The sequence below is a fragment of the Ptychodera flava genome, chromosome 8, assembly GCF_041260155.1.
Source record: "Ptychodera flava strain L36383 chromosome 8, AS_Pfla_20210202, whole genome shotgun sequence".
Taxonomy (NCBI): Eukaryota; Metazoa; Hemichordata; class Enteropneusta; family Ptychoderidae; genus Ptychodera; species Ptychodera flava.
Genome location: NC_091935.1, coordinates 12,708,929 through 12,725,198, shown reverse-complemented (window position 1 = coordinate 12,725,198; position 16,270 = coordinate 12,708,929). Strand labels below are relative to the sequence as shown.

The window sequence follows — 16,270 nt, the reverse complement described above, 5'->3', positions numbered from 1 at the left end:
ACAAGAGACTTATCACATAAACAGTTCATGCAACACAATCACTAATGCCAGAATCCTGCTTCAAGTTAACAGCAGATGTTCAATTTTGTCTTACATCGAGCAAAATTAAATGTTTTGAACGCTGCAAGATAGCCTCTTTGAATAAATCTATAACAATTTCAAGTTCACCAGAAGTTGTAAAAGGAAGGTCTGTGGGCAGAATATGACCTTGACATTGTTTTAAAATGGCCCCCTAACTTTTTCATTTGGATCATCAAAATATTTTTCAGATGGTCTGTACTGACGGACTCCTGCACTAAAATTACAACTTCAAACCCTCTTCATTCCAATTATTTCAATCTCTGGAGCGATATCTATCTACCATTGTCCTTTGAAAGATATTGAGAGGCTTTGGTGTTGTGGCGCCAAGATTTTCAAGACGGGTCAAATTTCTACTTGTTGAAATCTGATCAGTATGTCAGTCTCTGCAGTCAGTTCACACAAGCATCTCCTTGGAAACTAATCTGTCTCCTTGTAAGGACTAGCTATCGTGTAACAACACTGATCGATGTCCGTGACGCAATAGAGTGTCATAGTTCATTTGAAAACACTCAGAGTATCACTCAAAGAGACAATGTTTGTTTATCATAATTTATAAGCTGCTTTGTCTTTAGTTTCACATTTTTAAGTTACTACATCTACTTTGACTTCAATTTTGACATAGAAAGCTGCACGGTTTCATTTTTTTCAAAAGACTACGAATAGAAAAGCAGGAGTAAGTGAGTGAGTGAGTAAATGAATTATTGAAAGAAATTATCCTAAAAAGCACACAGACTTTTATGCATATGGACGCTGTATATTGGCAACTGTTGTTGACGGGGTAATGAGAGCACTGAGGGTTGGACTGATTCTTGAAACAAGAATTTACTGAATGTAACCCATGTGCATGTATTGAGAGAACTGCTGCACCAGATACTTCACCAAGGTGTCATTTGTCAGTGACACGGCAGGCTGAAGTACTGTGTGTGTTGTTGACCTTCACCAGTTTTGAAAATGAGTCTCAGTGCAATTATGCAATCATGATCAACAGAAGAAAATAAAGAACCGAGCTGAGAGGCAATAAACAAGGCTCTCCAAGGTGCTTTTTCATGCCTCATTGAGTACACTGCTTGCAAGCAGATCAACGTTTCTTGGATTTTTCAACCTTGTGTCCTCAAATACTGGGGTTGAACGCAGAATAGATTATGTTACAACTTACCCAGAGCTGTTGAATGAGTCGACCACACCGGATGTTTCACTGGTAACCGGATATCGGTGACACTGATTCTGGCTATAACACAGCAATGACTGGAAAAAAGGAAGCAAGCCGGCAGAGGGCATGGCTTTTCCATTGAAATGACCTGTCATGCAGAGAAACAACAACGACAAAACTTTCCTTTATATATACACAAAAAGAGAATTAAGAATTTGTGGAAGATTCTTTTAGCCTAAATTTATCAGCGACTTTTGATGTCAGTAGTGGCATTTTAAAAACTTGGTTTAGATCACGCACACATTTGTGTATTACAGATTCTCCTCAATGGCAGCTTGACGTCTTTTTAGTACATCAATACCTCACACAGGCATCATCATGTAGATATGTCCACTACACTGCATAAACTTCTATAATGCTTTTGCTATCCAAGTATTCGGTAAGGTTCCAACAACTAATTTCAAATGTACGCAATGATATTTATTGTCATAAGAAATACATCATCTTCACAGCCATGGTATGTAACTTGTAAGATATATTGTAGGAACATTTCTTACTCCTGGACTGTCAAAGACAGTACTGTAAATCAAACTTTATGAACCATTAACCATTAACATCATATCAGTAAAATTACACCAAAAAGTATTTGAGACTACAGAGCACGACATGTGCAACAATTCCTATACAACTATATTCTTACGAGGAACCTGTACAAGGAACTTGATCCAGTAGGATTTCTGAATAATCAAATAAATAAATAAAAATAAATACAGGCACTCAGCAGCAAGAAGACCCACTGGTACTTCCATTGTACCTGCCTTCCTAGAAAATTGTGTAAAGAATGAAAGTACAGGAAATTGCTGTCATTCTCCGTCTGTTACTGTCTGTCTGTCTGTTTGCTGGTTTGTCTTTCAGTTTCCACTTTATATCTGCATCCTGTGCTCATATCCTACACGTCAACATGGTAAATATGATAAAGCTATTGGTACTGTTAGTACCAGGAGCAAATGGAATCTGCTATTTGAAAGTCATGCACTACAGTTTGAAATAATAAGTATGTTCTTTACTGTCAAGTATGTTCTTATGAATCCCAGTGATTATTGAAAACACAGGATGCCATGTACTTACATTCATGCATGTGTTCTGGAGGCTTCCGACCTCTGACCCAAACCAAAATTAGAAAAATAATCAAGGGCCAAAACAGTTCTACACACTGTCGAAGCTGAAAACAACAAAAAAATGACATGATACATAATGATTGCTATGAATAATATGTACTCTTTTGAAGCAAAATCAACACTACATAAAATTGAAAAGAACCTTGATTATGTTGATTATTAACTTCTTATGTAATATAAATCTCTTGCTAAAATGAAAATTAATTTCACTTTTTAACGCAGCTTTTAGTAACTTTGACACAACTCAGATACATATTTACACGCTTGCAACAATTAATCAAATTAACTGCTAAAATGGTATGAAGTCTGTTTGGTCAAAAATCACAAAAATGAAAAAATCCTTGTGGTCAACTATTAACTATTACCAGGACAAAAATACCATTAAGACAAAGGCTTATTGTGCAATACGTATATTTGTTTTACTGGCAATACATCAAATTTACAGGAAACACGATGTAATAATTGTTCCAGCTGAGTGATTTGTTGGACATTGTTGGAGCTTATGGAATGTGAAAAACTGTGCACCTATCGGTATCACCTTTGACCTTTCAGACTCTTTTGTCTACCCATTGTGATCGACTCCTTTGTTATATCGTACACAGACATCAAAAATTGAAGTTTTCGACAATCACCTACATTTTGCTCAGGGAAACTTCAAAATACTGTCCGTAACACCCAACTAAGGGAAATTATCTCTCACAGGTACAATTCACAAAGTTCTGGTGGAGAGAAGCAAATTTCCTTCACAAATAGTCGGTATTTATCCACACTAAAAATGGCTGTCTGACTGAGTTATCGATATACATGTACATGCTTCAGGGAAAAAATAATTTTAAAGTTTCATTCAGACCAACCAGTCAGGCACTTTATTTTCATTACAGGTACACGTATGGACCTGTATAATGAAAGAATTAAACTTTTACCTAAACTTTCCTAAAGGAAGGTTTCAACAATTCTATTTCAAAATAAGGAATAAGATCAGGGGCCACAGTGCAAATTTTGATAACAGAGAAACAAATGACCTTAAATTCACTGATATTTAAAACTCAAAATGGCTGCTACTCCTGTGTTAACTCGATGAGAAAACATTAACTTTTTAATTCGAAAAATACAACAGTTTAAATGTTGCCTTTTCCAAGAGCTTCAAAATGAGCCCACACAGTGGTAGATCAGTGAAGTACTGTAAAACTTTGAATCTGAATGTTGCTCCCCAAGGCCAATTCTAGTTAACCCTTTTTTCTGCAAAGTTCATATTTCACCATGGTCAAGTTTGTTGAAACTAATGAAGCACAACTGAATTCAACATGTATGTCTCGTTTGTTGCATTGTAACAAAAACATTGAACATTTGAAGGCCCTTGAAATCACAGATACTTTAAACATGATTTTTATGGACTAAAGCTGTTGGAACAGACCAGAAATACTTATGGTTTTGGCTCAATACCGGTTTTCACTGAGTTGGCTGATGGGGAAGTGATACTATCTGGCAGGTAAAAGGTTAAGCTCTTAGCTCTGGAGAGAATGGTAAGTCTAGATTTAAAGCCTTTGCTCTGTCCCTGAGGTGAACACTGTCTGTTACTGAAAAAGTGGATCTGGTAACAGAGAAATATCAATAATAGGGATGCATTGGTAGCTGAAAAATCAACAGACTTTCATAATTTGAAAGATTCTACGAGAAGAAGCCAGACATTAACACACAATTCATATAAACATAAAATCAACAGAGACAATTTCTTGATAAGAACTAGTTATGCACAATTATTCTGCTTGTCTAAACATAAGTTTACAATGGCCATAATTTTTTTAACTGGTCCATAGAATGTTACAAAATTTCATTTAAATGAGGCCATTTCATTAGTAGACTCCAAACTTATCTCTTTGCTCAATTTCTACAATATATTATTTTTTCTTTCTAGTTTCTTTCGATGTGCTTTTTTGCTATATATCTCTCTGGCAAAGTATAAACACTGAATACATCTGACCCAATTCTCACAGGTCTCTCATGTTCGAAACCTGATGAACTCTCATAATGACCTTCGTCTTGTATTTCAATGAACCTTGAAATTAACCCTTCTTCATCTTCGCAGCGAAACGCACAATGTTATCATTGTAACGTTATTTCCCCGCTGCATTTTTTTCAATTTTAATTTTTACATGTTCAGACTGCATTGTTATTGTTGACAAATGAATTCTAGTCTGGACCAGAATTCAAATGTAAACAATAACAGTGCATTTTGCATGCATAGATGCTGTGTTGTGAAGCTAAATAGTTGGTATTTCAACATGCTTTGTGTGGTAGAGCAAGAGCTGGTAACTGACATACAAATCAAATACAAATATAGTGAAAAAAAATCATGAGAGTTACAGCTTATTTCATTGTCAAATTTTTTACAAGAAAAAGGTTCTGTGAGTACACCTTGCTTTTTAATACTCAGCCAAAATGTTTGTCCAAAGTATGAACTTCAAAACAAAAAATATCCTCATCCCTTCTCTAATTCCTGTTACACAGGTTATATTCTAGACTGAAAGATTCCGTCGCGTGCGGGCGCTCCGGCGCACTGCGACCTACGACCCTTAAAGGGTCGTAGGTCGCAGTGCGCCGGAGCGCCCGCACGCGACGGAATCTTTCAGTCTAGTTATATTCATGGAAACATAAAACGTAATTTAATAGTTGTGAAAAAGAAATAGTGGAAGAAGCTGTGTGTCTTTTTGTCGCAAAATCTAATTCTGTAAAGATGACATGAATTGCTTAATCATCATATCAATAAGGGGTTGTCAATGGTAAAAGCTGACCCACAAGAAATGTAATTCTTTAATTTGGTGTCAATCTCCTGTTCCCCTCAAAACAAAAAGAAACTCCTTCATACGAAAAATTGGTTTTACCAAAACTGTGATTTTATGAATGGAGAATACCAGACCATTTTTAAGGCACATGTAGTGCAAAATCTACATAAATGAATATGGATAAACAAACTTTACATTTAGACTGTGAAATCATAATATGGTTTCATGGTCCCAATTTCTTTTCTTTTATTTTTTGTTACTGCAGAATCCTTATTACAAATTTAATGTACAGAAAACCAATTAGGTCCATCACTCAACCCCCTAGATGAGGAAATATATTTCTAGGGCATCAGCTTTTGATGGTCAATGGCCCCTAAGTGGGGCAACAGGTGGGTGTGGAAGCAACAGCCTTCATTACTGTTTTGCCTTATGGCATCATCCCTTCTGTGACAATCTGTTAGTTTGTACTTGTAGTTTTCTATACAAAATATAGACCTAGATAAAGTGCTTGGGGGATGGATAAGGATGGAAAGTTGAGGGACAAGAAGAAGAAAATGTCTATATTCAATGTCAAAAATCAAAATTTTTGTATAATTTTTGACCAGAATCACACAAGATATAAATGAAGGAATACAGACATTTTGATGGTTGAAAACTGTGCAGACATTTTCATAGTGGAATATAAATCTTGAAATTGAAATATTTGATTAAAAATTCAAAAAATAACATGAGAAATCTGCCAATGTTTAATTCAAGAATGATGGCATCTTGCTGCATCGCCAGGACCTTGGCCTCAAGAACCACTGCCATTGAAAAATGTGGTAACAGAAATGCTTTGAAAGGTTCTGAGCTTTAGAGTTCACTGCCATGGTTTGACAGAAAATGGGGTCGAAGGTGAAAAGGTTAAGGTGGGGTCTGACTTTGCATCACGCATCAGGAAATGATGTGCAGATAATTGTTATCCGAATACAATCAGCATCTGTTGACAAACTAAGGACTCACCAATGCACAAACCACATGACAGGTGATAAATCTTCGAATGGATTGTTAGACTCCGTATTTTAGCCATCTATCAAGTTAATGGAACTGAGTACACACCTAAGTTGTTGAGTAAATATCTTTGTAGTCCTTCAATTATATTCATGTCATGCTCGTACGCTGTACATAAAATATTGCATGATTCGATATATATCATGGGGCATATACATGTAAGCATACTTCTAAAATGACGCAAGTATAAAATGTGTTTCTAATGAATTATGGGATAGTTTCAAAGGGCCAGTATCTGTAACTTTCGGTGATTTTTCCCCCCAGGTTTTGTTTTACGTTTTGAGTCAATAACAATTTTTTTCTACTGTTGTTTCATGGGTCAATCAAAAAGTTTATTCTACTTCCGAAAGCATGTTGAAACACCTACTTATTTAGCTTGTCAGTTCAATGTTACTTTTTATGTTTCAATTCTAGTCCAGATCACAATTCACTTGTCAACAATAACAATGCAGTCTACACACATTGACATGCTGAATACTGTGTATTTCAACATGCTTTGGGGAGTCGAACATGGCATTGTAGTTGACATTTAAAAACAAAAAGTGACCCTTTCAAAGAAAAAATAGAACTCATGGTATGAATAAGTAACAAAGGACTGATGTAAAAAAATAGACGAGAATAAACGCAAGCAGGGAACAGTAACATTCATTGTTTTCCATTTACAATATATCATTTTGTGGGTTGTACGCTGGTCATGCTACGTTGAAATGTTGACAAGAACTTCTGCCTGTAGTGTTTCACTTCCAAATTCTGCATGCGTAAAAGCAGCAGCATCAATAAAACAAATAATGACCCAGCTACTGTCATCAGATTTCATATAAATTGCCATAATATTTAGATAAGAAATTCTGTCACGCTGCGCCAAAGTCCTCTTTCATTTCAAATTAAAAGGCGTATAAGCTTAAATGGTCTACACAGGTGCAGCCAACGGAGCTATTCATCGAAAAAGCTATTCCAGGAGCAATATTTGAGGGCAGGGGAAATTATAATTTTGCTTGGGGAGGGGACATATTTTTAGGTAGCAGGGGAGCAAATTTTAGGTTTTGTCGGGGAGGGCAGATATCAGTTGATCAGGGCTCCCCCTAAGTCACCAAAATGATTAGCCAACTGATTAGCCAAATCAAAACTCTTGTAGCCACTTTGAGCAACTTTTAGCCAGTTTATGATCTCAAGCGTGGCACAGCTTTCTCCGCATTCAGGAGTTCCTAATTTTACAAATCGAGATGTTTTGTATGATGTTCCTGATAGTTTTTTCATTAAAGACATATTTATTCAGTTTATATTGAATAATCTGTGTTTTTATGACATTTCCAGGATAGAAATACTTTTTCATTTCAGATGGTAAACTTTTACCACCAGAAATAAAATAAGGTATCAATTGAATTCTAAAAATCTGGTAGCAAAGTGAAGCGTATATTACCACAGGTACAGAACATTTCTGCCGCATTCATTTAGTGTTCACAGTATGATAGCTTGTCATAAGCTACAAGCTTCTCATGTGGCAAATTTATGCAGTCTTCCATAACCAAAATGTTTTAGCCACAAGAATAAAAAAAATGGTGCAGGAGAAAGCATTTAGTAGCACACTGGCAGTGTAGATACAATTTTGCCCCGGTGTTACTTGTATGTCATAGTTGTGATCAAGCAGGCTGAATAGCATTTGAGTATGAGTATTTTCTTGAGACCAAAGGGTTGGCAAAACATTGCTCATGTAAAACAAAACACAATGATATATGTTCATTTAAATTACTCACTGTTTGAAAGTATACATTGTTTTAATGATTATGATAACATTTTAACACAGATATATTTTCATGTGATATTTTGATATGATAAAGAAATGTCTGGTGATGTTGACTTCTACATCATTAAACTGGTGGTATCTACAAAAATATTAAAATAATTCAGAATCACATAATTTCTTGTATAAGTTATAACAGTTTGAAATAGACCGAATTAACAATTTTAATGAATTGTTGCTTTAATGTTTACATGCAAAATTGCAATTCACAAATGTGATGATTTGACAATGGATATGCTTACTGCAATTACTGTCGACAATATCCCTTTGCAATGACTCTTAATAAATTTAATTTAAAACTGACAGTCAAGCTGAATGCCATTTAAATTGGAAGACACCAATTTGAAAATTACCTTTTACCTATTGACCACCCTAGGTGGCTCTTTTGAACCATAATTGTGCACTTAAAGGGTCTTCATGCCTGACATCACATGATGAGATGACCTAGACTTGACCTTTCAGAAAACCTCAGTTTTTCTCCTCTTCCTTCGTATTATTGCTCCGTTTGTGAAATTTCCCTTTTAAATTACGGTTTTTACTATCAAACTGAGTAGTTGCAGGCCAAATTTTGATTCTAGCAAAGTAGGTAAAACTTCTAGATAGACTAGGACTCAAGGGACTCAAGGAGGCAAAACAAAGCCTCTATGTACCGCAGACGGAACAGCAACAATGTCTGCTCCACGTACCAGGGAATTTGTAACTTTGTAGAAAGGAGAGTAAACTGTTTCAATACATTGCAACTTTGTAGGAAGTAGGGTAAACTGTTTCAACATCTTACGACTTTTTTATTGTTAGCTGTAGTTTTTGTTGAGGTGGCACCTGGGCAGGAAAAATTCATTAGCCACTATGTTCGCCAAACTGGAATTTTGTAGCCATTTTAAACTTTCTTTCGCATTTGGCTAATTGGCGATCGGGTAGCGGGAGCCCTGGTTGATTCTCCAGGGGACAGGGCTTTGCGAAAAACGAGGAGAGGGGAAGCCACTTTTGAAACGGGGACAGGGGAATTTGGGCCATGGTGTTTCCAGGGTTGGGGACACAGGGCAAGTACAGGAGCCAGTCAACCTTATCATTCGGGATGGAAACCAAATAGAAGGCCATTGCAGTACTGTATGATGTCTTCAGGGGAATGTTAGTTTTCAGGGGAAATTTTTTCACAGGGCAGGGGAAAATCGACAATATTTTTATCTCAGGATAAGGTAGCTTCATGTCTGCTGGGGAAATGGAATGACAAAATTTTGAGGGGAATTTTTTTGCAGGGCAGTGGAAATCGGCAAATTTTTTGCCTCTGGGCAGGGAGCTTCACAAATTGACAGTGGGGAGGGGAAACAGGCAAAAATAAGTGGGGAGTGGGTAAAAATGAAGTTTGAGTGGGGAGAGTAAGTTAAAAAAATTTCAGTGGGAGGGCAAATTATGAACAGCTAATCAATTACCCTAATGACTTAAAATTAGTCAATTCACATTACTTGTCATGCACAATATATCTTGTCGTAGTAAAGACCCCTTTAAAAGAGCATTGTTCGTTGGCTGCACCTGTCTACATTCATTTTTGTTATTTCACCATGGAAACAATGCATGCTACTATAAGACGTCTCTCTTAAATCACCATGACATGATATCATTTTTGCTCATATATGACCCAAAATGACACAACTTTTCCTATTACTGTGTCAGGAAAGCATTTGTCATTTTATTGACGAAGGACCAATACTTAGACTTTGAGGACCTTTGACCTTGGGAAGAAAAATATTCTGACTCCATTCTCACCTTGTGTCTGCGACGAAGGGTGAAATTCTTCCAGGACAGCAGGTACAGTTGAGAGAAGAACTCCATATTGATGTTGAAGGGCAATAAAACCAGCAATTATATATGAACTTCAACTTGAAATGAAAAGTAGAGAATTTACAATTTCTAAATCAACCCCAGGTGTCTTGAATCTCTGTTGTAAATATCAATCCAGTGTTGCCATGGCAAATCTGTTAAAAGGGAAATAAATTAGGAAAATTTCATTAAATTGAAATAATTTTCCTTGTGTCTATTATCATTATTCACATCTTCAAATTAAGCTACTATCTATGATTAGTTTTGTGGCAATTGATGATATTAGTATCTGTCCCTAATTATGTTGATGGGCCATGGAGACTTGCACATGCCGGCCTGATAAAACAACAACTTTTGTTAAAATGCTCCAGAGAGGATGAATTTTAGTTCTGTACTGGGAATTCACTGGAAGGGAGGAAGAGGGCTTGGACGTAAACATGGCCATTCATCATGTCAGTTTAATTTTAAAAAGATATTATCAACAGCCCATGGATGCACCAAATTCAACAAGTGTGACCTTAAGCCACTTTCTTCATCTTGATGTTGACCTTTAGAGGCAGTGGATGAGGAAAACAAACCCATGGTTAACAAAGCTCGTTGCGTTTACGGGGAGGGGAGGAGGTTGAGATGTATAAGGTTATAGTGCGCACATGTGCCAGTGCATGTTGTAGAGGGACCGTGGCCAGTGACAGACAATCTGTAGAAATTGTGTGCATGTGTGGTACTCAATGAATGTTCAGCTTTTGTTCTGACATATTTGTTGTTCAAGAGTCCCATAGTTGCGATTCAAAACTTGTATTCACGGGAGGGGGAGGGACTTAGAATGTAATGGTCCCGCACAGTTTGCAGTATCTCTACATTAATTTGTTCAGTGATTTTTATCACTACTAAGTATATCCTGTATGCTCTGAACAATTCACTGCTTTATGCATGGCTCTAATGTTGGAAGCTTTGTAACCCAATAGACGGGCCGTAGGGTAAAGTCTGTGGTTACGCTCAGTAGCAAATACAAACAAAGCCATTTTATGGTCCCCTGTCAAGTTTTACCAAAAGAACTTCCGCGTGCATTTGTAGACCATAGAGAAAAACCTAGGGTTTATTACTTAACAAATACTTTGTACTTTTACACAACTTCCTCTGCACTTCAAAGAAGTCGACAAGTCATTCTGGGTGGAATATAAAAGAAAGTTATATTTTGGCACTCACAGTTTTCTGCTGACTATAATTTTGGGTAACCAATAATTCATAACTTACTAATAGCAGTAAAATATGAATTTCCTGAAAGGTCTATGAATGTCAAGAGATTTATGACAATTCCACTTGTTTAATTAAATTCGACAGTTGGTGATGGGATGTAGTCAGTGACTATCCATACCGGGATCATGAGTTAGATAACGAAAGTATATCGGAAATAGTAAAATTTATACAATGTACGTGTATAAGGAGTACTGGCACAATATTTCAAATAAATTTTACACATATCAAAACATCAAACACAATAACTTTCGAGTGTCACCGATAATGAGAGTATTTTAAGCGATATGGCTAAGATCAGAGAAGGAATATCAAGAGATGACGTCGCATATCCACTCGACTGCTCATAGCCCTGTAATATATGATTAACAAAAAATATTTGTGTCTCTGACTATGATTCGTTCGAGTTTTTCCCCAATCTTCCAATTAGAGTCAGGTAATAAAAGTTTGCAAACTGAGTCGAACCATGGAGGTCTTGGAGGTCTACCCAGGCCCTACGGTCGAATAGTGCAGTGCAGACAGTGTACACGTGTACATCCGCTGCCTGGATCATCAATCAGCCGAAGACGGTTGTTACTCGAGTCGAGGACAACGTCAGTGCATCAGTTGCCTCAGAGACATCCATGCTCAAACTGACGGGGGCCGTCCACCCCACGCCGGTTTACATGTAGCCCACACATTTATGGTGCTTCGATTATGTACCTGTGATCAATTAATCTACAATTCAAACAAGGCTGACACCTGAGAAGAGCTAAACTACTCGAAAATGTGCAACTGGTTTCAAAAAAAAGAGTACGAACTGCCATTACCAAGGTGACACTGTTCTGAATTGTGCAACAAACGTCATATGACAAAAGGGAGCGAAGACCGGGGACAAATTCTGCGGGCAGATTGATAGAAGCAGTAATAAATACGACTTACATAAACTTTGCATTAAATCCTAGCACCATTGGTCCATGTTTGGCGGGGAATTCGAGACACTTTCTGTTTCAAAACCGCTCGCTAGTTCAGAGCGTTTCGTACTATGCTGTGTCATGCATTGCGCTGTTGTTGACTTGATCAGACAACATACATAACAGCTACAGCTGACCTAGAGGTCGACCTCCTCCGATCTCCCGTCGTTGGTGGCGCACTAACAGGCTGCAAGACACGATGAGGAGGGCCCACAGGCGCTCCTTAGCTGGGTAGTCTGCTAAGTAGATCGATTTTCGGATCGATCTATTGATCCCGTAGTCGATATGCCCGCCACTGCAACCTAAATAGGTTGCAGTGGCGGGCATATCGACTACGGGATCAATAGATCGATCCGAAAATCGATCTATTTAGCAGACGACCCAGCTAAGGAGCGCCTGTGGGACAGACTGAGATGAGGAGGGCCGCGGGTCAGCTTTCTTTTCGTCCAAGTTATTAATTGTATATTGAAATTTGTGTTTAGTATATGTGCGTTTCCTTTTGCTAATAGGAGATCTTTTTTCAGGCCCACTCGTGTGCTTTCCTGTGACCCAACATACAAATGTATCCACCTTTCATATCAAGGAAAATTGACAATACACTTGAGCGGCACACTGTGCACACGATTCTAGTTGCATTGGTGGAGCTCAACAGAGATCTCTTTTTTTACCTCTATAATTCGTACTAGTTTGAACGTACAATCTATGAGTTGCAGGCGCTAGAAAAATTATCAAAAACTTCCGCTATCCTCTGTTTGATAGATATTCACATATATACTCTTAGTTATAGCCACAAATGTCTGAACACGGGGAGGGGCCGGGGGGCAGTTGTTTTACAAAACGTGATCTCAAGTTTCCCCTTTTATTTTCAACGCGAACTTGTGTTCTTGAACCACAGGGAATCCACGATAAACAAACAAACAAAATAGATAAATAAGAAATAAATAATTAAATATAAGGAAAATAATAAATTGAATAAGAATTGAAATAATTGACTGAACAATACATGGAACGTATTCAAGATGCGAGGTCAGTATCACTACTCACAATGTGCTCACGTCCCATCTCGAATGTGTTGTATGTGTTTGTACAGACAATTACTTTAATTCTTGTTTGTTTGTTTGTTTGTTTGTTTATTTCTTAACCCTGGCCTCCTTGTGGTTGGGCATATCAATCCCAAGATTTTGGGTGAATGTCGAAAGAATAAATTTCTCGCCTCGTAGTAAACGGAATGGGTAGTTCCATATGACATAGGTGAATGGGTGTGTGCCGCCAGAATAGGTCACTTTTTCGGCTCGAGAAAACTTTACACCCGATGTAAGCAAAATTGGTTTTTAACATGGGGAAATGTCCCCATGCTTCACGTGAAATTTCCCAAATCTGTCAAGAAAATTCCGACAAAGGGTCATTTTTTTGAATATGCATGGGACGATGTTTTCAACTTTGGCGGCACACATCCGAAAAAGATCGAGAAAACACCTACCCCGGACATTTGTTGGATGAGCAGATCGGCCACGCATCGGCTTTTCTGAAATTCAGGTAGACTATCCACAGTCGCTTGGCTTTTCTTGGCAGCAGTTACTGGCTGGCCTAGCCTTCAGGTTCACCCATGATCCACGCAACAGCCTGACAGAGTATAATGCTTCAAATTGTTCTCAATTTACGCTGTTTTGATATTGATATACCCACAGACTTGAGACAAGTGTGGTAAAATTCAGGCTAAATGGGCTATTAAACCATGTCATGCAGGGTACCAGGAATAAACTTTAAGTAGATATCGGGTATTTCATAGGAAAACTCGCATTTAGGCATAGGCCCTAATGAGCGACTTACGTGTTTACTTGTCTGATGAAGAGGCTAGGTATAAAAAGTAGTATTTTTAGAAAAAGTTATCGTTCGCGGCTCGTAACCTTTTTGAGTCATTGACCTAGATCTATCCCGGGGTTTATTCCTGGTGTTCAGAAGAAGTTACCGTGGACGTATGACAAATGTCATACAGAACGTTATGAAAAGGAAAAATTAAACGTGTTCGAGAAAACCAGAAGAGTGACGTTTGAGGGCGCTGTTCTCATGTCTCGAGCTGATACCAGTTTGTTTGAAGTGCGAGGGGCCATGAAGGTCCTACACGGGTAGCTTGAATCAACCAATGAGGAATATTAAGCTTACTGGAGCTGTCGACCAATGTATATAAAACGCGGAAGGCAAAGCAATTAAATAAAAGTAAGTTCATCACGATTTTGAGAGGGGGAACAATGTTCAGATGACATGACTGGGTGAGGATATCAATAATAAAATATCACACATTGAACAGCGTTGCATTTATATTTAATGAGGAGAAGGTAGTTTTTGCTTCACCTTTACCTTGCTCAGGAGAGAAGGCAGAATAAAACAACGAACGATTGTCTTTTGTCCGACCACTAAGAAAATTGCGGTCAATTTCTGTCAAAAAAATTAAGATTCACACGATAAATTGCGATCATTTTTCGAAATTAGACGAATTGGTGAACAGCGGCAGTTCCTCCATGGAGGGAGGCACTGTGCACGTTTCAAGACGTAAAGTTCCACTTGGTTGACGTAAGCTTATCCAAAGTGTTCATTTTGTGTTTCTTTTTAGACGGTCTGAAACGATCATTTGTTTGGAGGAAAAAAAAACAAAAAACAAAAAAACGAGGGAGCGAGCCCCATCCACAAAGTAGCGAGGACATAAAGAAGATTAATACAAGGCTAAATATTTTGGAGTATGCAAAAATAATGTTGATTAAATTATGCAACACAGTGAAGAAGAAAAATGTACAAGTGTTAAGAACTTGAACGAATGACATTGGGTAGTTACATGTAAAGGCAATATATAACTGAAGTAAGTGCAGCATCCGCAGCAGTCGGCGCTAAAGCGTTAAGCTTTTCCACTGTAAGACTGTCACAGACACCATCGGCATCGCACCCACAGCATACCATAATATTTTTCATTGTTTCATATGACTTTACTTTCAAGAATAGTGTATCAACGGAAGATATGCGAACGTTCTGGCAGGATACATTATATACTGCAGGTTAAAAAAACACCAACGCAATAGAGTCAAATATAGCGCCATGACGGATTCGACCAGACTTAAAATGGTATTGTTTTCCCCGTTGACGTAGGTACGATCGCGAGTCTTACAACTGATCCTTTACGACCCAGATGTGCCTTTTACGCCCATTTTTCTGAATGAATTTCCTCTGCAGGGTGAAACTGCAAACCTGGAGATAATAAACCAACAAACTCCTCGTAATTTACGGTTTGGCGTGACGTTTTGGGGACAAGGACCAGCAACTCTCTACTGGTGTGTAGGATCGCAGAGATGGTACGATGTAAATATTCAGCGATATCCAGTTTTTGAGTATTTGAAAAAAAAGGTTAACAAGACGAGGTCATCATAGGAGCAAACGGTTTATTCGCTTTGTGGGCAAAAAACTTGCCGATTTCACGAAACTTCCAAACTTTAAGATAAACACAAAACTAACACCATGTCGCTAACACCTAATGTGAGAAGCAGTGATCAAGGACTGTGCTTTTGAACAAAGCAAAAATGACCACAAAACTCCCAGGTTTCGACAAACAAGTGGCGATAAAATTCCGATGAGGTCGTGTTGTGACAAGGGGCATCTAAGTGAACCATTACTTAACATTACTGTATTGCTAGTCGAAGGAAAAGCGGGTTGCATGCCTGTTCAGGTAAATAACCTTTTAATTACGCTGGTGAATGTTGGGAATAGAAATGGTGAAATAATCAATAGCCATGCCAAACGACAATTTGCCACATCTAATACAGGGACTCCACTTTCCCGCATATTGAAAGTACTGCAATTTTGAGCCTGAACAAAAAACAAAGCTCGCATTTTCAAACAACCAAATCAAACAATTTTCGTGAATAGTATTTTAAATCACGAATCATCAAAATTGGCTGAAACTTTCCGAAGGTGCCGTCTGTGGCATAACGATGTCACCGACGATCGTTGTAAATCATACAGACCTGTCTGCCCCAATTCTGTCCACACTTTTAGAGTAAGTACACATAAACATTCTCCGGGAGAGGTTTGCGATAAAGTGCCAGGCCAGGCTTCCAGGTTCTATCCCTTCAGTTACGCAAACAATTCTATTTGGTATGAGGCGCGCAGTGTACAGTTTACAGGTACCGCAAAGAGGCTTGTGGTTTTACGACAAC

The 16,270-nt window shown here is 38.0% G+C and overlaps 1 protein-coding gene across 1 annotated transcript in view; it reads right to left on the bottom strand.

Annotated features, from left to right (window-relative positions):
- The window catches only part of LOC139138517 (phospholipid-transporting ATPase ABCA1-like), a 60,432-nt gene extending 48,256 nt beyond the window's left edge, over positions 1-12,176 (bottom strand). Inside the window, 4 exon segments of the mRNA XM_070706922.1 lie at positions 1,238-1,379; positions 2,360-2,453; positions 9,808-10,016; positions 12,037-12,176. Coding sequence (XP_070563023.1) covers positions 1,238-1,379; positions 2,360-2,453; positions 9,808-9,873 — 302 coding nt within the window. The 5' untranslated portion in view covers positions 9,874-10,016; positions 12,037-12,176.
- Between the last annotated feature and the right edge of the window lie 4,094 nt (positions 12,177-16,270).